The following is a 23475-nucleotide window of genomic DNA, read 5'->3' as shown; positions in this document are numbered from 1 at the left end:
GCTATTGCACTTTACCTGCCTGGTGATAGCATGGATAATTTGAGACTTTCAGAAATTTATGTATATTTAGAAACAGTGAGTCTGTGTGCTTGAAGACTATGTCAGTTATGTGCAGGACGAGTTTGGGGTCTAAGACACTGGCTAGCTTCTCTGCCAGTGAATGTAATGTAAACCCTCCCCCCAAAGCCTGATGTGGTATCTGGTACATAAAGACTGTCCAGCTACAGAAGTACTTACTCATCCCCAGCCATTGCTTTCTTTTGAAAGGCAGTCTGCTTCCTCCTTGGGAAGACATTTGCTTGTGCAGTGGAACTTCCTCTTCCTCTCCTCCTCATACCCTGCATCTGTTCTGGGGGTTCCCCCTCCTTGAGCCGATTTGGGAGGGGCGCAGAGAGTGGAAGTTCCACCATGGAAGCGGATGTCTTTGCACTAACGGGGTGATTCCATTGGATACAACCAATTATCTTGATCATTGATGCCTGTTTTCCTTTATAGCTCTGGCCTGGAGGCCAAATGTGGTCATCCAGGCCACTCTATCCACTCCTCGGGACTTTGCCCAAGCCAATTCCCAGGCCACTCCCCCTTATTTTTATTCATTTATTAAATTTATATACCGCCCTTCATCAAAAGATTATTGGCCATGCTCCATACCCTCCTTGAGTGCTTTTATGTGTCAGGGATGTGCTGTTGAACCGTGATAATCTCTCTTGCCTGCCTTCATGGAGGTTGTAGAAATGTGTTTGGGTGCAGAAATGTTTGCATGCTGGGATGTTGGAATTGCATTATGTTGCTCTACCACTCTTACCCTGGCCCAACCAACTTTTTGTTTCTGGCCACACCTACTTCGCTCTGACCCTACCTACCGCAGGCACCTGATCTAGGGTTGCCAAAACTCCAGGTCTGGCCTGAAGTCTCCAGGTTTGCTCGGCCCCCTACAGGGGCCAGGTGGAGACCTGCATCTCCAAGTGGGCAAGAGTGCCTTTAATAAATAAAGATTGCAAGCTTCAGCCTGGCAGGAGTTCACTGCAAATTATAGCATAGACAGGGTGGGGAGGGGCTTCCCCCTCCCCTTTCTCAGTTAAGCTCCATCTTCAGGACCTGCCCCCATGACATCATCAGGGGCCGCCCCCTAGGTCTTGGGTTAGGGCCCTGATATCACAGGGTCTCCTGATCTGTCAACCCTAATGTGCTCCTCTGCAGGTTTCCCACAGGAAAATGCTGGCCTAGGGCTGAAAAGGGTTCCTCCGCCTTTGCTTAATCAGTATCTATATAATCAAATTTGGGTGATGCATTTTGAAACTAGGCAAAATATTTCAGTGGTTTTTTTCAAGAAGGAAAAAAAAGAAGTTGGAGGGGGAAAGATAAGAGGAGACACCTTATAGGAATTGGATAGGTCAGGCATCCCCAACCTGTGGCCCTCCAGATGTTTTGGCCTACAACCCTATGCTAACAGGACCAGTGGTCAGGGATGATGGGAATTGTAATCCAAAACATCTGGAGGGCCGAAGGTTGGGGATGCCTGGGATAGGTGGTTATTTCAGTATGTGAAAGAAGCTTCAGGGACGTTCAGCATTTATTGTCTATTTTCATTACCGTCTTGGTGTAGTTCCTGAAAGGGTGGTCTGTGTTGAACCTCTTGTGGTCCTTGGACCATAGTTTAATAACCTCTGGGATAAGAGCTTCATTCAAATTTAGCTTGTTAACTAGTATGAACTTGAATTTCTGCTTTGCAATGTTGCGTTCTCTGAGAAGTATTTCATTTACAAATGTAAGACAAATTAATTTCCACTTATCTGTCTATTCCCAAATCAGCTAAGTTAGCATTGGCAGCTGCCATTGTTTCTTTGTACATGCATTGATGAAGAGAGATCCTTGAAATAAATAAGTTGTGTGTGTGGCTGCTGTTGTAATGTAATGTAATTTGCTTTCTACAGGATGAGGATGCTGTTAAAGAAGAAGAGGCAATGGCTTGGAAATTGCTTTCCCTTACGCAGATTAATATTTTGTTGGAACAAGATATAGCAGGAGTTCAAAGGTAAGTCTGTTGAACTTAACCATAAGTATAGATTGACATTGTTCCTATTTTTATTCTCTGTTGAGTTGAACAGCTTATACCAGTTTTTGCCAGATTCTTTCCAAAGGACAGAGCAATGGAATCCTATACTGATTTAGGATCTTTTGACTAGTAGTTATCCACACACTCATGCTTTCTTGTGTCTGATTGCCATTGTAAGGGAATTTATCTTGTGTTACTCCACTTGTGGGTTTATTTAAAGTGACTACATAATCAAAGTGAGTTAATTACATTTATTAATTTATGCCCTGTCTTTCCAAAGCTCTGGATAGCTGACAACATGAAAATGTTATCGTAATTAATTAACGCTTATTTGCACTAAATTAGGCCTGAGCTCCTGGTACAGTGCTTACAGTGAGGAATCACATGATAATGGTTTTCTATCAGGTCAACAGGATTTACGCAGATTACTAAAGTCTGGTTAAACTGCTCTTTTAAAAGGAGGGTATGGGAAGCAAGATTGTTGTAGCTACATGTCCTAGCTTGGTCTTAATGCTCCAGTTTTGGATAACCACGATTTTTAATTGCAGTTATATGGAAATGTTCCTAAATCTGAAAGAACCTTTGACATCTTTGAAACAAGCTGCATTACTGGATTATTATGTCTCTGGATTTTGGTGGGCTAAAGCATTAGACTTCACACCTGCGCAACTTGGAGGACTCCTGACTCTGTTAAATATGCTGATGAATAACATTGAGAGTAAGTTTTGTTGTATTTTGCATTTCCGTTTGAGCACTTTAATAAATTAATTTACTTTTTGTTAGAAGTAGTTGTTTTCTCAAGCCTGTTTTCTTTTTGAGCAAGAATGAGTTGCAAAAGCTTGATTTTTGAGCATCCCAAGTTTCAGCAGGTAGTAAGTTTATTTTTGATACAACTCACTAGCCATTGTTATTTTGCTTAGTAAATTGAAAAGATGCATGGAAGCCAGAAATTGCAGAGTTAAAGGCAGTGACATACTGTGTAGGCCTGACCATAGTTTCAGGTTGTTTGAAGCCTTCTGCACACCTTCTCACTAATCAAATACAGTTGATGTATTTTGTAATTAATTTATTTGAAAGGATCTGAAAGTAGAATTAATTTATATGTAAACCAGATAACGACCATGATCATCATATTGTAAACTTGCTGCACTTTTAGACGTGTGTGTGTGTGTGTGACTGCACCCCTACTTGCTCCAATCACCAACTCCCCTGTCATTCTGTTCACATTAACCCCTGGAGCTTCCCCTTCCCACCTCATGCAACTATTACATTCACTTTTCACCCTCCCAACTCAATTTCTGAAGTCACTGCTTTGCACACTTTTTCGCTTTCACCCGTGTCCATGTGCTCCTGCTTTTGTGTAATCCACCTTGAGCACAAACCATTCCCATGATGACCTTCTGCATCTTCCTCCCGCCACACAGTGCAACTACCAAGCATCCTTTCCACGTTCTGCCCAGTTATGAAGCCACCATCCTTTCCTATTCTTCAGACCCTTTCATGTCCCAGGTTTCAAGCTCAACCCTATTTCCATGCCACCTACTCCCTACTTTTTTTTGGAACCTCCTTTGCACCCTTATTTTCACCTTTACTCCCTTTTTTCCTCCACCACTCTTCTTATTTTTCTCAACTCTCCATTGCACACAGATCACCCCCCCATTTCCATACCTTCTCCTTTCATTCTGAACCCCCCTTTGCACATACCATGATTACCTTTCCCCCTTTCCCCTACCACCTCCTTCATTTTTTTCAACTTCCCATTGCACACAGAAACACCCCCACCCCACATTTCTTTGCTTCCTCCTTTCTCCTTTTCTATAGCCACCTTTGTGCATAAAGACTAACCTTGACATGGGAGTATTTGAAAGCCAAAGCTTTTCAGGTCTGTTTGCAATATGAAGCAGTTCTCTGAAAAAGAGCTTGACATTCTTTTCAGTAGACTCAGTCCAAAGGTACAATCTGCTCTTTTGTGGGAATATTTTCCCAGTTGGTTCTTCCTGATGTTCTTACAGAGGTGGCTGCCTCATAATTGCTTTTCTGAATCAACCACCTTGTTTACATTAACAAGGAATTCCATGCTATTTGAGGCTGGCATAGTTATTTATTTATTTTTAGATATAGATGACCTCCATCAAAGATTATGCTCTGGGATAGCAATATTGTTCACTGTCTTTGGTAGTCCGAACTAGAGTGCATTCTTACAGGGCAATTCACTCATCCCCACTTTAATATCCTGAAGAAAATGGCCATTATCTGATTTTGCCTTGGTTATTTTTTTGCCTTCTCTTAGTTCAGTATCTGATTCATCTCTTGAACACCAATCAAGTGAATTTAGGAGTGATTATGCCCAGAGAATTGCTTGTGCATTATTAAGAAATAATGTGGCAAATACATTGAGCTTTGAAAGCCATGAGATCCGGGTGAAATCTAGCTGAATTATCTAGTTGTTTGTACGTAAAAGATTTGCGACATAATGCCTTTCCAGCTAATAACTAGTTGTCAGATCTTATTTTCCACACTTGATTTAAAACCTTCAAAGTGTTAAAAATGAGAGTGGTGGTTTTTTCTGGTATGCATTGCAGCTCAGCATATGACACTGGAAGATAACATCCAAGAACTCAGAAATGCAATGGCTGGAATTGGGCGACGTAACTCAGAGAAAAGCGGTGGCTTTGAGTTCTTCACAGTAGACCAAGCCAAAGCCATAATCAATTATTTGAAGATCAGGTATTTATCTTACATGTTCATTGTTAAGAAGCACTCTGTGATTTGCCGTACCAAATGCACACAGTGTTCGGATGTCATAGATGCCTCTTATGAATAAGTATAGCTTCTTGTAGATAAGAGAAGCAGAGTGGTTTTGGATTAGGACTTGGGAGACCAGGGTTCAAATAGCCGCTCAACCATGTAGGTCAGTGAGCAACCTTGGGCCAGTTAGTCTTGCAGCACAACCTACCTCACAAGGTTGTCGCAGCTTAACCTACACCAGAGGATTGTTTTGTTAATAAAATGGGGAGAGCCATCCATGCCACTTTCAGCGCCTTAGAGGAAAGGTGGGATATAAAAGAAATCTAGTAGTAATAATAGTAATTATAATAATAAGCCCTCACACCACAGCAGCTAATAAACCATGTTTTGGGTTACTTGTGTGACATACACCTGTATTTTCTGAGGGTCCTGATAGGTACCATACAGCCATTAAAATATAAAACCAAATTAAATGGGAAAAAGAGGTCCTTTTAAAAATAAAAACTAATTTACTTCAAAATATCAAATTCACAGGATAACAAAATATGATTTGGTTGCATATAACATTGACAAAAAAGCACAAAGTCAAGGAGGTCTTGATGGGAAGAACTTCACATACAATTTTTCTCTGATATTTATATCCTTACTCACATTGATCAGTAGCAATGTCCAATTTTAAAAAATGTCTTGGATCATGGTGAGCTGTCTGAAGCTCAGTTTTGGCGTCTACATTTCAGCATTTCTCAGATGATGAGTTCCCAGTACAGTTCAAAACAAAATGCTTGACTTCAGGTCAGGCATGAGTTCCCTGCCTGTGAACCCCAATAAAAATGTTTGAAGCTTCAAAAATATATCCACTGTATGTTCATCTTGCCACGCTAGTAAGCAGTATTAACAATATTAGTTTGACCCAGGTTCCTTCAAAGTCTTTCTTTGCTCTTCCAGAGATAGGAATAAAGTTGGTGAACAAATATCTAACCACACTGGCAGATACTGGTTAGAAAATACTGAGCTAAGAGGAAATACAGTAACTACCTGAAGAGGGCAGAGTGGAGAAAGTAAAAAACTACAAGTTAGCTCTATCAAGGTTAATATTACAGTGAATATAACACTCCCCCCCCCAATATTTTTGTGAGATAATAGACAGCAATCTCACCAGAAGGCAAAAGTCAATAAGCAAGCTATTTGTAAAGTTCATCTTAAACTAAATGAAATATATTAAGAGACTTCTGGGATCGCCATCTAGTTAATACCTCTTATGCAGATTCTTGCCACAGTTTCTGGCCAATAAAACATGGGGGGACATTACACATTTTAAATTCAGTCTATGTTTAAGGAGGAGACAGGGACAAGGGACAAGGAGACAAGAGTGTATACAGTTTTACTTACTTCGTGCATTGGATTAGATGGAGATACCCAACCTTTGTAGTAGTAAACCTCCCTGAATCAGCTCTGAGCTTCTGGGAGGTTCACAACTAAAGAGTAAAGATTGGGAACTCATGCATTAATTCTTATAGTACAAGCAGTGGCAGCATCAGATTTTTTTTTCCTTTGGAAGGGCACAAGGGACAAAGTTTATTTCTAGGTGGGAGAGTGGTGTAATCTTAATCAGTTTCTTACATTTTTGTTGTTACATTTTTGTTGTTACATTTCGTTCAGATTATTACATTTTTGATTCTTTGTTTTCTTTTATTGTTACATTTGCACTTTTTGTTAAAAAACAATAACATGTTAATCATCAGGTTGTTTTTTTTAATTGATGGGCTTTTTAATTATATTTGCATGTGCCTTAAATTAATATTTTCAGGGGGGGGGAATGTCCCTTTTTATTTTTTACTTAACTGCCCACTTGGGGTTGCAGTCCTCTTTTGTGAAATCAAATGTCATTAACAGTTGCAATTAACAAAGTGTTCACTTTATCCCAAGAAGCATCTATTCAGAGATATACTAGCATTGGTGCAGGGCTAATGCAAATACAAAATAAATGTCTGGCTGGATCACAACTGTAATAGTCCCGCTCTATTCCGCCTTGGTCAAACTGCAACTAGAGTATTGTGTCTGGTTCTGGGCACCACTAAAAAGGATATTGACAAGCTGGAATGTGTGCAGAGGAGGGCAACCAAGATGATACAGGATCTGGGAAGCAAATTTTATGAGGAATGGTTGATGAAATTATGTTTAGCCTGGTAAAGAGGAGACTGAGAGGAAATACAATAGCCATCTTCAAATCTCTAAAGGGCTGTCACATGCAGGATGGAGCAACCTTGTTTTCTCCTGCTAGAACCCAAACCAATGACTTCAAGATACAAGAAAGTAGATTCTGGCTAAATATCAGGATGAACTTTTTGATAGTAAGAGTTGTTCAACAGTGGAACAGACTCCCATGGTGGTGAACTCTCCTTCTCTGGAGGTTTTTAAGCAGAGGTTGGGTGGCCATCTGTCATGTTAAGATTCCTGCATTGCAGGGGGGGTTGGACTAGATCAGGGGTGTCTAACTCAAATTCATCGGGGGCCGCATCAGCAGTTTGGTCACCCTCAAAGGGCCGGTTGTATCTGTAGGACTTACAGTACAGGAGAGAAGGGTTCAAGCAGCCATTGGATCTGTCACATCATAGGATGGCATGCGCTCAATATAAAAACAAGTGGAGAGTGGAGGTTTCCTGTGCAGAATGGCCGGCGCCACTAGAGGGCAGACGTTCTCTGGCTTGTAGGCTGCCGTGCATGCGCTAAAGAGGTGGCTTTCTTGTGTCAAAAAAAAAAAGCGAGAATAAAAGTTGAAGGCTGGCGGCCGGCGGTGGCTACACGGGCCACATGACGAGGTCTCGCGGGCCTTGTGTTTGACACCCGTGGACTAGATGATCCCCTGGGTCCCTTCCAACTCAACAGTTCTGTCATTCTCTGAAAGACAAATGCTCCCAGGAACATCACATGCAAAGGCAACAACCTCTCCCAGGTATTTGGAGGTATGCTGCTTTTGAGCATGAAGCTCCCAATCAGCTGCCACTTTTTATTTATATATAGACCACCTTTCGCAGTTTCCTTCACACAAAGTGGCTCACAACCTGTTAAAGCACAATTTATGACATATTACAAGCCATAAAAAATGGAAACATAACATGAAACATAATCACACATTGCCACAACAATACTGGCAAAATAAATGTGTTTGATGTAAACGGACATCGAAACTAGCAATTTGAAAAACAAACCAACAGAACATAAATGCCTAACATAAATATCAGGGTGAAAGCTGTTTGGAGTTGTAAAAGAACAATGAAACGGGGAACTGCATACAACAGCAGACTTGATAGACGCATTTTTCCAGTCAGGAAAACTGGTCAAGAGCAAATTCCTGAGGGAGAAAAGGGGTGGACCACTCCCAGCAGCTCTCTCACTTTGCATCCTTCCATTTGTTGCTTGCTTGCTGCTTGCTTGCTGGCCAAACTGCAGGAAAATTATCCCAAACTGCAGGAAAATTATCCCATATACAAACAGCAGAATGTATCATTTGATGTAATAAACTAGAAATGGAAACTGAGGGAAGTCAACAGGGAGGGGGGAATTGAAAAATGAATGTTTAGTATTGATATTGGAAATTTGTTTTGAAAATGTAAAATCAATAAAAAAATTAACAACAACAAAAAACTGCAGGAAAATTATCCCAGGCCAGTCCCTGAACTGGCTTGGGATTAGATGTCTCTTGAAAGACAGCATGCCTTCCTTCACTAGAAGTTGCATCTGGATTACCAGGGCAGTGGAGTAGCACCTGTTCTGGGCCTGACATGGATGCTTTAGTGGAGATTCCTGTACTGCAGGGGGTTGGACTAGATGACCCTCTGCCCCCTTCCAACTCTACAACTCTGTGATTCTATTCCACCTCTGCAGCTCTAACAGTAAGGTGTCTATGGCCTGTTTTAACATTCCTGTTCCTTCTCATTGCATTTGTGCTCAGGAAGGTTAAAACAGGTCATAGCCACCTTACTGTTAGAGCTGCAGAGGTGGCATAGAATCACAGAATTCCTAGTCTGGGGTCCATCATTTTAATTTCCTACAGTGGCCTGGCCTGCTTCTGCATTGGGGAAAAGCTTCTCCCCCTTCCGGAGAGGAGGGGTTGTGAGCGGAAGACGATTCCCGCGTCATGCAGGGGGCGCTCCGCCCCCTGCTTCAACTCCAGGGCTGACGCGCCACGCCCCTCTCCGGTTGGGCACCCAATAGGGAAGCTCAGCGGGGGTGTGGCTTGCCGTTCAAATGCGGCCGCGCCAGCCATCCCCGCCATTGCACACACATTTTCTTCGAGTCACCCACCCTCCACTCCCTTTAGATTAGCTTTTCCTGAGACTTTGCTATGGACCTCTGGTTGGTCACCCTGTTTAACCAGAGGGCCTGGTAGGAGTTTTTTCCAATTGGCTAAATTGGCCCGGCCTCTTGGTTTTGTTCGCCTACCTCGTAGCAACCGTCACAACTTTCGTGGTATTTGGCGGTTAGGCATTGGAATGTGTTGTTGGTGTTTCGGGGGCAAGGTGTGGCCATCACCTTCCCCGACAATTTTGGTTTTTCCGCTAAAGGAATCCAGTGGTTGTGGATCCTGTCCGATGCCCATGTGGCGGGGGGCCATGGCATGACCCTCGGTGACATCAGGAGAGAGCCTATGGTTGTATTAGCATCAACAGGCTCCACCTTCTGGTGAATAAACCCCCTTTGGGCTCACCCCTCTCCGAGTGGGTGGAGTCTAATGTTCCGTGGTCCAGTGCCTAAGCCAATACCTTCTCACATGCTGTAATCCATAAAGTTGTGGCCTTTTCCTTACCCATTAACCTTACATACTGTATCCACGTGTCTTTATTCCCCAAGCGGGGATCGGGTCCTCGAATCACAATAATGTGCTGTTAGAATGGAGTCCCTAATGCTGAACAGAATGTCAAAAATGAGTTTAAGGTCAACATTGGGTTTTGCCAGGACACTTAAGTCATCAACAGCTGACAGGGATGCTGGATGCAAAGGCTGTACTTCTGTATATATTTTCAGTGATGGAGCAAAGGTATTTTTCCTTCCTCAAAATGAGTATTTGGTGCTTCAGCTCTTAAAACCTTTTTTTCCCCTGGAGGAAGCTTTGTTATAAACATCTGAGAACTGTAATAAAAACAAGGAGAAATGCCTGAATATAGAGGCACAATCCACACAGAAGCTCTGATGATGCCTTCACGTCTGCTAAAAGATGACAGTGTTTTTCTTTCCCCCCCTTTTTTCATCTTGTCTCCGGAGGCAGGCAAGCAAGCATCAACATATCTCTTGACATTTTCTTTCAGGAAACAGTTAAGCTGGGGAAATATGTTGGCATTAATCACTTTCAGATCCTTGCAAGGTGTCATAAAAAGCCCTACCCTGTAACTTCATTCACATGTGTAATCATTTGTCTTGTCGTGCCAAAAGTCTAACCATCAGTAACGGCAGAAAGGAATGCCAAGTGTATTCCATTGTGTCCCTTAAAAAAAGAAAGGAAAGGAAATTTTGTACTGTTTTGGAGGAGAAATATGTATGTTGTCCAAGCTACATAATTTGATAGAAATGTGGCTCAATGAAGCTCCTTGAGAACCAGGACAGTAATAATTTGGCCTACGTATATGCATTCTCCTTACCTCCCTGAATCCAAAAGGGTGTATTCAGTTACACAAATGAGCATGTCTTCGGTCTGAGAGACATGGCCAAGGTATAAAGTATTTCTGTAGCAGTAATTTTCAAAAAACAAAAAACTATGACCAGGAGTTCATGAGGGGCTTTAATATATATACATGGAAGTTCTTTATAATAATAAATAAAACTTAATAAAAAAAAAAGCAGTTCTATCCTACCTTTTGGGACGTGGGTGGCACTGTGGGTTAAACCACAGAGCCTAGGACTTGCCGATCAGAAGGTCGGCGGTTCAAATCCCCGCGGCGGGGTGAGCTCCCGTTGCTCTGTCTCAGCTCCTGCCAGCCTAGCAGTTCGAAAGCACGTCCAAGTGCAAGTAGATAAGTAGGAACTGTTTCTTTAGAACTCTGCTGTACGTTCCATTCTCTGACTTAGAGGTACGAGCTATTTCCAACTACACTGCAGTGTCCCTGATGCCCGCTATTGATGCACACTATTGAAAAGTTTGCCCATCAAACTTTTCTTTAAGTCGTGCTTGAGGGAAAGCATTCACACGTGGCGTTGTGTTATATCATCCAGAGAGAGCAGTAATAAGGATTGCAGAAACGTACTGTGACTGCTGTTGACTGCATGGCTTCCATCAGTACGTCCAAGTGAGTCTTCTGGCCATGCATCTGCTGCAACTGTTTTCACACTCTCTGATGTCATAATGTTTTCAGGTTGCTATGGCCGTGAGTCACCTTTTCTTAGCATTGTGATCTCACCAGAATAAGTCCCCTACCCACAAACAGATGGGCTATAATAGAAAAAGACAATTTGTACCACTTGATCACCGAGAAAAACAGCAAAGACTAAAAAAAAAAAATTAATGTTTGAAAGTGAGGTATGTCTCTCAGCATCAGAATTAATTTAAAATAACACTTGTGCTAACATTCCAAATTTCAGTATATTGGAGACTATGACCTTTGATACATTCTTTGATCTCCTTGTTAGGTTTGTATAGAAGAATCTTTCTAAATAAACTTGGAAATATGCCCTCTCTTGAGTTCTGATATTCATTGTTGTTGTTGCTGTTGCTGTTGTTGTTTAGTTGTTTTACTTACAGAAGTGACCCAGAGCAACGTACAGCACAGCATATACAGTAAAGCCAATTACAAAAACCATAAGAAATCTATTTTTTAAAAAACCCACACACATATTTACAAATCAAAGACAGAACCTGCCCCACAAAAATTTTGTAAAGCAGGAATATGGTGGGACAATGGAAATGTAGGGGGGGGGACCAGATATACTTCCCAAAAATCTAGCTAGAAGAGTACCGTCTTGCTAGGGCAATGTTTTCCTTGTGAATCAAAATGGCCCTAGTTTCCTCCCAAAATATATTTTCTAAATGGATTCCCCATCCCCCGCATAATGAAGTGTCAATGTTCTTGTCTTCCAGCATATTCCAACATTATACACTATATGAATTTCTTTTCTACACTCCCAGGGAAGAAATTGTGTTGGGAGATGAGGTAAGTAATTTGTATGACTGGAACTGATTAAGTGGAATGTTTTAATGCATGTTCGCTGGCATCTGTTTTCTATAGCTCAAAGCAACTTTGTGTCACAATAGCTCAAGTGTTAACAGCATAGAATTGCAGATGAAAGAATAAAGGAGAAATGCAGTAATGCCTGTCTCCTCAGAAATTTGAAATTTAGAAGACTAAATACGCCATTGTTGGCTAGACTTCTTGCTGTCTTGTCAATAATATCTTCCTTGACATCATTTATAAGGGAGATGTATGGAATTTTAGATACAGCTTTATGGCTGAGGGCTGGTCTGTAGAGGTTTAAAGCTAATGTGTATGTGACTCTTTTCATTGATAAATCAGCATGTGGAAGAGGTTCAATAATAGAAGTGGTTAATTTCTAATTCCTCACTATTCCTGATGTGCCACTCTTCCACTCTTGTCTGTCCATATCCCTTTCAGTTACCCACTTCTTTTGTCTGTTCACTTCAGCAGTTTGATCACTGCCTTAGTGTGGTTAGTCACGAGACTGACCACAATCCAAATAGGAGAGTAGAACTTGCACAGCTTGCCTTTTCTGCCACAGGTGCTCCCACTGCTGAAGAGGCAATCCATTTCTTTTTTTTTTTTTAAACATTTTTATTCAAGTTATATAAAGACAGGTAAAAATAAACAAATACAACAAAAAAAATACAACAGTGTTCTCTTCCCTAAATTATACAACGTAAAAAACCAGAGGAGGCAATCCATTTCTTAAGAGCAGCTAATATATTTGGCAGTGGGAACTGATATGGCAGAAATTGCAAAGAGAGCTCCAACTGCATACATGGATCTGTCCTGTTCACATATCACACCTTTGGACCACACTTCTATTTTTAAATGATAAAGCTGCATATACTTTAAATACGTGAAACACATGATTCCCTCCCCCTACAGAGACTTTTAAAATGATCTCTTCCTAAAAATTATGGCTTGAACTATTTTTTAGCCAATGAGAAGGCAGCTTTAAAGGGAGCGAGCAAATAATAAATGTCAGTACTGCCCTGCTGAGTGCTAACCATCATAATTCAGTTTGTCTAACGAGAAAAAAAGCCATTGCAAAAGAAAACTGTCAGACTATGAATGTCAAACTCTTGCGAGAAAGTATAACTTGGCATTTAGCTAGCAACAGGTAGCATTTGTCCAGTAACAGTCAAGTTTCTTTAATGGTTTAGCAGGGAATGCTTTATAGAAATAATTTGCCATTGAAATAAATCCAGTGGGGGTTTTTTTGCGGGCGGGGACCCGAAATCCAATCTGGACGGTGTCTCTTATTTGGCTAATTTTACTAAAGAGCAGCTAGGGCTTTGAGGGGAGCACCTGCCATATCAGGCAGAAAATCCTCCAGAATCCTCAGGAATCCATCAGATTCCATTAACCTCTATGGCAAACCATTTCAGTAGCTTCAACACCCATGGATAAAGTCACTAAAATACTGATCCTCAGCTGGAAATTATCTGAGCTGTACAAGGGAATATAGCCCCCACTTCAAATTGTCAACAACCTGTACAGTTGAGAAAAGCACATTCAAGAATGTGGTCTGGTACATGTACTCAGCTGATGGCATTTTATGGTAGTAGTGAAGTCATGAGCTCTCACTCCACCCCATAAACAAGGTGGCCTAAGCATGAATTTTGTAGTCCCCAGAACCAGCATTCTAGGAGTCTACAGCATCAAATCCAAGGTGACCTTCATTAGATCAGTCAGGACAGTGGGGTGGCAGAATTCCCAGTTTCTGTCCCAAGTGCTCAACACAAGGCACAAACACTCTGGATTAGCACAGTTGTACCTCGGAAGTCAAACGTTACATAACTTAAGAAAAGTGGTACCTCGGGTTAAGTACTTAATTTGTTCCGGAGGTCTGTTCTTAACCTGAAACTGTTCTTAACCTGAAGCACCACTTTAGCGGGCCTCCCGCTGCTGCCGGGCCGCCAGAGCACGATTTCTGTTCTCATCCTGAAGCAAAGTTCTTAACCCGAAGTACTATTTCTGAGTTAGCAGAGTCTGTAACCTGAAGCGTATGTAACCTGAAGCATATGTAAACCCGAGGTACCACTGTAATTATGTGACACATGTAACTGACATTCATTTCCATGCAAATGAAACTTCTAAACAATGTCAAGAAAGTCATTAATGACATTTCATTTACGGACTTAAAACAACAACAGCAATGTGAATGAACACCAGTCATAGTGATTTGACTGATTTCCATTCTGGACCACAGACAAACCCGCCAACTGCAGCAGTTTCCACTTCCTTTTCCATTTTCACTGGAATTATCTGACAGCCCTGTCTCCCAGTGCCTTACAATCTTTTAAGCAGGTGTAATTTAACATCCCTACTGATATTTTTTGTCTCTGGACCAAATTCTAGTTCTTGGACTGACATTTGACAATCTCATAAAAATTGTTGGGGCAGGTTGACTGCAGGAACAAAATGGTTCATCTTCATATTTTCTGGGACATTTTAAGCATGTAAATACAGAAGACCTCTGGGGATCCAAAGAGCCCATGGATTGTAAATGTAGGCCGTAGTCCTAATCACACAGTGGGACTTACTTCTCAGTAAACATGCATAGGAGTGCGCTGCACACTGATAATAACTGTTCCGCCTCTAGCCCAGGAAATGGTTGCTTCGAGCCTTGGCATTCATTTCTGTCTCAGGTACAGAATTTGCTTATTTAATATAACATTGGCTTAGCCTACTTATTCACAGAGCACAAATGGAGGAATGCTGAATGCAGAAATTCAGCAAAGCAATTTCCATTAACATATGTCAGATCTCATAACAAATGTTTACATTGCTAGGACATTAATTGCATAGAAGCTTTTATTATTTTCTGTTTCGGGGGGGCTCAGCTAATTTATTTTACTTAGGGTGATGTATTACTGCGTGCCTGGGGCGGGGGGAGTTTTGGGAACATTTACAAATGCAGCCTTGATGGTTACATGTTCATGCTGTTCTTGAATGGAACAAGCCTTAAAAAAAATTGGAATGGTGTTTGCTTTGAAACATTTCCTAATAAAAAATAATGCGGTTGGTAAATGTAGTTTTATCCCTTCTTGCTTCAATCAGTGTGATGGAATAATCAACCTTTTACGGCCCAGCTGACTGGATTTCTGAAGGAATTTCATACCTTGGACACAGTCCACAGAAACCTCTGTGCACAAGTTCCAATGATATGAGTTTATTTTCAAACTCTCAAGAGCAGAAAAAGTTTCCAGAGCATTCTGCCCAGGGCTTAGAGATGTCATAGAGTCAGATTGCAAGGGGTGTGTGTAATTTTTTATATATAATATTACATGTTCTCTGTCATTAAATTTATAGTCACCCGATATCATACGCTGGAGTTACCTTCACAAAATGGTAACTATTTACATTAACTTATTTCTGTCTTGAGTATAACCATACTTGGACTCTCTCCAACCCTGATTTTATTTCATTTGGAATATATCACTTGTTCATGTGAATTTGTTACAGGAAAAGTTGTTCCCCCCGTCCCCCAAATTGGCTGATTAGAAAGCCTTACTTAGAAGGAGTTAGTTTGAAAAATTAGAAGCTGAAGTTGGGTTGTTGTGGGTATTATCAGTGTGTTTCTTTCAACAAGTCTTCATCGGGTACTTTTTTCTTGTGCAAGAACTCTTCATTAATTTTTTTAATCCCAATGTATGAACTGAGATCTTCTGAACTGGGTTGTTGACTGATGTGCCTAGCATGCAGCTGGAAATATGCATACTTAACATTGTTCAGACGAGCAGAAACAATATGGCCAGGTTGTGTTTAGTTGGGAAGTAAATGAAAGTTGGAGTGTGATGATAAACACCTCCCAGGGAACACCCACGTAATAAGCTACCTCTCCCCAAAATATTCTAACTGGTTTCCACACCATCAAAGACTATGGAAATATAATGGTTCGTTTTTAAATGATTATATGTGATTTAATGTAAAAACAAATACATTTTGACATTTTGATAAGATTATCTGCAGGGTACAAAAAAAAGCTTGTGTACATGAGCTATGCTAATTCTACAATAAAGCCACATCTTGGGATCACCCTAATTTCACCCTCCCCCCAAAAAACCTTCTGATATACACACATTGTTCTGTATTAATATTCACAACATTTATGAAATATTCACTTCAGCATATACATTATCTTTGCAAACTAGAAAATACATTTTTTAACTTTTTATATCAGAAATCTCTGCATTGTTCTCATAACAAAGTCTCACTTCTAAGCTATATTTACCTACAGCTGTGGGTGATTCCAGAGTAAGCTAGCTGGTATTGTGCTATCCAATTACATGCAAGTCAATGGGCATTTTCCCATATTAGCTGAAAATTATTGTACCAGCAATGAGTTATATTTAATGTGAAAATAGAGGTCATACCCACTGAATAACTACAGCTGGGAAATGAGTGTGTGTTACTATTTAAATTGCTACCATATGGCTAGCCCTGTAATATACATCTGTATATTTATGAAACTCTACCTAAGGAATTATTTATATTTCAATAAAAAAGATAAGATATATACAATGAGAACACAGACTATTAATATGAGCTCGCTCTTTGAAACGAAAGAAATATTCAGAGTTAAATATTTGTGGTTTGTTAATCCGGGTACATTTGGCATAGGGTTTGGACTGACTGCATAATCAAAACATAAGACAATGGAAACATTTAGCAATGCTAAGAGAAGGAGTGGCATGTAGAAACCGATGAGTTTCAAACCCGCTTTGAGCATGCTCTTAAATCTCAGAGCAGAAACTCTCCTCCATGTTTGTCTTCCTTCTAATTAAAGAAATGAATTTTATAGAAAGGTCAGTGAGTTCAGAATTGAGCTGACTTTTCCTGTGTTTGTAGTTGACACAGTCTGAGAGAGAAACAAGAGACCATGATATTGCCAGTGTCCTAGTTTTGAACTGCCCGTCCTGAAGCAGAAAGGATGCTAATAACACTGTGCTATTTTGTCTCCACCTCTGCTCACCAAGGGCAAGATGGTTTGAGCATATAATGCCAATCCTAGCCCGACTCCACTGGCGGTTTCTTGGACCAGTTCAGAGTGCTGGCTTTGACCTATTAAGCCTTAAATGGCTCAGGTCTGTAACACCTCAAGGACTGCGTCTTCCCATATGAACTGACTCAGACCCTGTGATAGACATCTGAGGCCCTTCTTCATGTACTTCCTCCATGAGAGGTCTGGCTGGAAGCTGGCAACATGAGAACGGGCCTTTGCTGTGGTGGCTCCCCATTTGTGGAATGCTCTCCCCAGGGAGGCTCACCTGGTTCCTTTGTTGCATATCTTTAGGTGCCAGGCAGAAACATTCCTCTTCTCCCAGGACTTCAGCTAATTAAAATTTATGATCTTTTAAATTGAGAGGTATTGTTTTTGTTTGTTGAAGGGTTGTGTAGAAATTGAATAAATAATAATAATAAGTTGTTATTGAGAGATGTGTCTGTCAAGGAGAATGGAGCGTGTTGTAGTTAATTCAAATAGTTTTGGGGCACTAGATGTATGGCAGTGGGGAGACATGCAATCAAATGGGTTGGGAAGACCACCTAGAGCTCTCCTTGCTCCCGATTTCTTTCCCGACTTGAATGATGTGGCCTCCACATCTGTCAGCTCCTCTGTCTTGGCCTTGCTGCTGGTGAACAAGAGGTTGACCAAAAAAGAAAGACTGCTTTCTTCCATGACTTGATTCTGATGAAGCACACAGACTTGGCCTGCACTACCAAAATTTGGCCAATACGCAGGCCCGTATTGATCAGCTGGGTTTGTCAACCGAAAGCCATCTTGCATAAGTAATTGGGCAGTTGACAGGTGAAATTCTTCTGCATTGAGTCCCTTGGCTTCCTTAGCACATTTGGTAAAGTGGACCATGTTCGAGGAAAGCTGAGCTACGGAACTCCTTGCAATATGGAGAACTCTGTAGCAAACAATTTAGCAATTTTGAAAGGTGGATAAATTGGTAGAAAGGTGATATATGTAATTGCCAGCTGATTATGCCTCCATCTGCTGCCATTTTGTAACAGGCACCACCATTTTGTGACTGATGGGCTTCTGTAATTGATAGCTCTCAGGTGAACTCTGAGTAGAAAGGAACCCTAAGGTAGGTAGAATGCTGCTGCTGTGCATTTTTAATTCAAAATAATGAATTCGATGGTGCAAGTATTGCTATTGCACTTGAACATATTCTTCAGGTCTCCTTCTTTATACAAACGGGGGAAATGCAGGTGAAGAGGTCACTTGTCCAAAGTTCTTCAAATTCCTGTTTAACATTTTCACACAGTTTTCCTCACTGCATTATTCATGGTGTCCATTTATCATTGTAATTCTTCAATGTTATTCATGCAGTTCCCTTAATGGTCCTTCATTTGTTCTAATAGAAACCACTTGTTAGCTTTTGAATCTCTACAGGATTTTGGATTCCTATTTCAAGCGTTTACATAGAGGAAAGACTAAATTAACCCATAATGATTGTTCTTCAAAGAGAATATTTAATGGAATTATTCTTTCACCTGCCTCTGTTATTGGAGATCTGTAGGTGTGTGTACGTGCTCATTTAAATTTTGAGTACAGTCGAAATTGGTTTAAAAAGTGATACTGCATAAAGATTAAGTTGCTCTTCAGAAATTTCTTACCAGAGGGCACTAGAGTGCCCTCATGTGGGAGTTTCAGAAACATCTTTCCTATTGCTCTCCCTGGAAATGCTTTTCCGTCAAAATGCCTGTCAGATACGTGCCTTGAGGATATTGTATTTGTTTCGAAATTTACTCTTTGGAAAAAGACAAAGCGTTCATTCCAGAGCAATGGGTCAGGAATCTTACTTTACTTATAATTCTGTTTCTTAAAACTCTTCTATCTGGGTATTATAATTCCTTCTGAATCAGAAAATCATCCTCCTTTCAGAGATGCTCAGGATGAATTAATTGCACAGGGGGAACAGTCAAAGGCATGCTTCAGTCTTATATCTGCTTTTCCTAGCTACTATTTAATACAACTCATGGCACTAAAGTGGCAAAAAGAACAGGTTAAATTTGACTTGGCATTCCAAACGAAGAATTTCTGTTGTTTGGGAATAATCCTCAGTGGGACAGGTAACTAATAAAGGGAGTAAAGATTGCATGAATAAAAATAATTTTTCAATAATAAAATGGGCTTGGGATTGTTTTGATTTCATTTATTAGACTCGCAGATCACTTTAATTTAGTCTCAAAGACATTTACAGCCTCTATATGTTTACTATGATAAAAACATATTATACAGTGTATAGTATCTATACAGTAACTGTTTTAAAACACACACTAAAACCCAGATTGAGGAACTGTAGCAACAATGTAAATAAACCCGCCCCAGAAGGATACCACAATCAACAGTATCAAAAACCAGAATGTTGTCAATTAATACAAACAGGGACACATGTTATCCCTGACGCAGGTTATCTCACTACCAAAGCTGGGCATAAAGTCCTGTTGCCATGAATCTAGAAATACTGAAATGTTGATGTTTTAGAGGTGGTTGAAAATGGGTTAATGCTATGGTCGTAGAGATTGTGAGGGAAAAGCCAACTAAAGTTGCTTGTGACACTGAAAACAATAGGATTCCAGTTAGTTATGGTCCACAAGCTTCACTGACTAATAATAATAAGCCATTGGTAGATTTTATTAATTTCAGCTTCAGGCAGTTTATATTAAGCAAACTTATAAGCACTAAGGGAATAATCATGTTTGGCAAATGCAACTTGAATGTTTTTTTTAAAAAATATTTTAAATCTGAAGTGCAGTACAATGGAAAATAGTATCATTGCCTGGAGTGATTTATGTTGCCGTGTCTCTCTCCCCTGCCCCCCCCCCCCTCGGCCCAACTTGCAGGATACAAAGCAAAATACAATGAAGGTAATAAATGTCAAGGGCATTCAATAGAATCGTAGAGTTAGAAGGGACCCTGAGGGTCATCTGGTCCAAGAACCTGCAATGCAGGCATTTGAAACTGGACAGTCTGGACAGTCGGAGTGGGCCGTGCTTGGGAGAGGACTGAAGTGGATCAGGCTTCATTCCAGTCCGTCCCTGGCCTATAAAAGGCTGGCTGCGCCAAACCTCTGGACCACACTTGGCCAAAGAACAACCTGCCCTTTTTTATGCTGTGGTTTTTGTATACTAACCATCCTTCCTAGTGCATTGTGTTTCTTGGCCTTGCTGTAGCTTAACAATGGTTGCCGTTTTCTGAGCTCCGTCCCAGCTTCTGCTAACCTAGCAGTTTGAAAGCATACAAGTGCAAGTAGATAAATAGGTGCCGGGAAAGATTTCTGCCTGAAACCCTGGATAGTTTTCCAGTCAGTGTTGGCAATACTGAGCTAGATGGGCCAATGTGTCTGACTTGGTATATACCAGTTTTGCGGGAAAGTAAATGGCATTTCCGTGCACTCTGGCTTCCGTCAAGGTGTTCCGTTGCGCCAGAAGCGGCATAGTCATGCTGGCCACATGACCCGGAAAGCTGTCTGTGGACAAACACCGGCTCCCTCGGCCTGAAAAGCGAGATGAGTGCCGCAACCCCATAGTCGCCTTTGACTACTTAACTGTCCAGGGGTCCTTTACCTTTTACCTTTCTTTACCCCAGATGCAATGTTACCTTTTTTCATTGGGTTGTATGTCAGTACACCAAGAGGCATGATTCATGGAGAATGCAAATTCCGTCTAGAAAATCTGCTCCTTTGCAAAAGCTGGATAAAAGGGAGGAAGTAATCGGTGATTAAATTTGAGAAGAGAGTAGAATGTTTCAGTCTTAAGCATTTACATTGTTTCGCAGGGTAGAGTCCCTCACGAGGTCAAGAACAGAAGATGGAGCTGAATTGTTTTGGTTGCTAGCTTCTGTCTGATAAAGACAAGAGTGATGCCTTGAAAAACATTTCTAAAGGCGAAATGTAGGGATAAAAGTTATTTAGTAGCCTGTTAATGCCTGCTCTGCATATCGGCTCCTTTTCACAGAAAAGAGGATGGGGCATCAGCAATTTCAGTTGTTCAAGTTTAACAAGAAGTTTAATCTCTCGCAAAAAAAATGCTTTGTTAGGCTATATTCATTTGCTACATTTTGGATTCAGTATGAAAATTCCGTTCAGAGGGTATGCTTTTATGTTTTCCCTGTGAATATTCATGAAGCGTACGTGTGAGTATTTCGGATTCTTCAATAAAGGGATTTCATTTAGAGGAAAGGGCTTCTGATCTTTAGAAACAAAATTAACTTGAGAAGATGTAATATTGGGATGGCAGGTGGGTTTCTCAGTTAACAGCACAATTATACATGTCTGAAATAAGACTCTTCGAGTTCAACAGGACTTACTCCCAGGTCAGTGGGTATAGGATTGCAGCCAGTATTGTCACTGACTTGCAACTATTTCCAAAAATGACTGATTCACCAAACGAGTGGTAGAATTATGTTGCTTTGGGGAATTATGTTGTTTGGGGAATTGGTACAAGGGCACAGGATTTGGGGTCATCCATAAAATTATATTATGCATTGATTGATTGATTATTTCCCCCTTGCTTAATATACTAAAAATATCTCTAAGCAGTGTACTGAAGCAACAATAGACAACTTACAGTATTACAAAAATGCACAGTTACATATAAAAACGTTGCATCAATACAAAGTTACTAATATATATAAATCAATATCAATCCATTTGCCTTCTGACACACCTCCCTCTTGTCCTCTGGTTCCAAACTCTCAGCTCACCCACAAAAGTCTCGCAACAAGAAGAGTTCCTGGAAACAGCGGACATCACTCTAGTCTCTCAATCTAGATTTGTTTTTTATGGGCAGGCCCAAGGTGGAAGGTACTTCCTCATACTTCCCACAGCTATGTCCCATTCAGCTGCAGTCTCCACTCTCGTTTCTAGGTATAGCAGGTTTGTTGAATTTCCCATGGGCTCCACAGGATGGGGAAAGGGCCACTGCTCTACCTGCTCCACTCGCAACTCTTTCTTCACACTCTGTCCTTTTCTCCTCCAGATGCTTAGATAAGGGAGGCATCAAGATTATGACAAAATATTGGGTATTAGCTAAAACTAAGCATAAGATGACAAGGGGTTGGAGGTGCTGTTTAAAAGAGCTTCAGTGTGTGATAACATTTTATGGATGATCTCATTTCACTGTTAGGACCTCGTTTTGAATTTCTCCTATTTCGGTTGATTTCAAGGGGGTGGGGGTGGCAGACAGAAGACAGCTTGCTAGCTATGCTAAATGACTACAGATGCCAAGCAGGGTCATTTTGGGAACAGTTCGACTCCCATAAGTACTAATCTGTGAGCTGTCTGCAAAAATAGGAAACAATAGAATTGGTGAGTTTTAAATAACTTCCTGGTAAGGGATCTGTCCTGGAAATTTTCGTTTTGAGTGTTTCCAAAGCCCCTTTTACAGTTTGGATGTCTTGTACAGGGGAAGATGTGAAAAAGAAGCTAAAAAAGGTTAAGTTCACGCTGGGCGGATTCCAACATTGCCAGTTTTTTCTCCCCCACTCCGCTGTTCTGTTTTGCTCAGCATCCGTCCTGAAAAATTGTTCTGGGGAACATGGAAGTTTGCTCACTATTTTGTGACATTTCCAAAGAGGAACCTAGGTAGCTGTATTGTGGAGCTAGACCATTGGTCCATCTAACTCAATATTATCTGCACTGACTTGTAGCTGCTCCCCCACGGTTTCAGTTAGGGGACATTCCCAGCCTGCCTACCTGGACCTGTGGGCAACTGAACCTTCTGTATGCAGAGCAAATGTTCCCCCACTTTGCAACAGTCCAAATGGATCAAAGCAGTTTCCCATGTCTCATAATTTTCGCTAAGGAACCGCATTGTGTGAGACTCAGTATCCCTCACAGTGTAGCTATAGTGGTATACAGTGGTACCTCAGGTTACATACACTTCAGGTTACAGACTCCGCTAACCCAGAAATACCAGAAATGCTTCAGGTTAAGAACTTTGCTTCAGGATGAGAACAGAAATCGTGCTCCGGCGGTGTGGCAGCAGCAGGAGGCCCCATTAGCTAAAGTGGTGCTTCAGGTTAAGAACAGTTTCAGGTTAAGTACGGACCTCCGGAACGAATTAAGTACTTAACCCGAGGTACCACTATATCTGTAAAGGGGCAAGTCTCAGTCTGTACTGCAGTCCTTGGTGAGCAAAATAGAGACAAGAAACAGTAGTTGTGCTCATTACTGTAACTACAGTTAACTTTTTCACAAAGTTCCAGTTTATTTTCACTTTGGTTTTAAGACTGTATGAAGGATGTGTGCTTGATCCTGTAGTTTTTACAGTTCAAAAAGTAACATGGGCCTCAATACTATGGGCCCAGTTTTGTGTAACTTCCTTCAAGTTGAGGTCAGGCAGGCCCCCTCCCTGTAGAATGTCTGGCACTTACTGAAGACTTGTTTTTATTCCAGTAGGCAATTTTTAATTGATTTCTGATTTTGAGTTTTAACTCGTTTTAGCCTTATTGTTTTGGGT

The 23475-nt window shown here is 40.9% G+C and overlaps 1 protein-coding gene across 4 annotated transcripts in view; it reads left to right on the top strand.

Annotated features, from left to right (window-relative positions):
• CABCOCO1 (ciliary associated calcium binding coiled-coil 1) overlaps nucleotides 1-23475 on the top strand; it is a 54425-nt gene that overhangs the window by 7712 nt on the left and 23238 nt on the right. For all 4 annotated transcript variants that reach the window (XM_081913773.1, XM_081913774.1, XM_081913776.1 and 1 more), the window contains exons 2-5: nucleotides 1935-2035; nucleotides 2605-2774; nucleotides 4639-4783; nucleotides 11874-11946. In XM_081913773.1, coding sequence (XP_081769899.1) covers nucleotides 1935-2035; nucleotides 2605-2774; nucleotides 4639-4783; nucleotides 11874-11946 — 489 coding nt within the window. The remainder of the gene's footprint in view (nucleotides 1-1934; nucleotides 2036-2604; nucleotides 2775-4638; nucleotides 4784-11873; nucleotides 11947-23475) is intronic.

Source organism: Podarcis melisellensis (assembly GCF_964234715.1).
Source record: "Podarcis melisellensis genome assembly, chromosome: 5".
In the NCBI taxonomy this organism is placed as follows: Eukaryota; Metazoa; Chordata; class Lepidosauria; order Squamata; family Lacertidae; genus Podarcis; species Podarcis melisellensis.
Note: the sequence above shows the minus strand (reverse complement) of the source record. Positions and strands in the feature narration are given on the sequence as shown.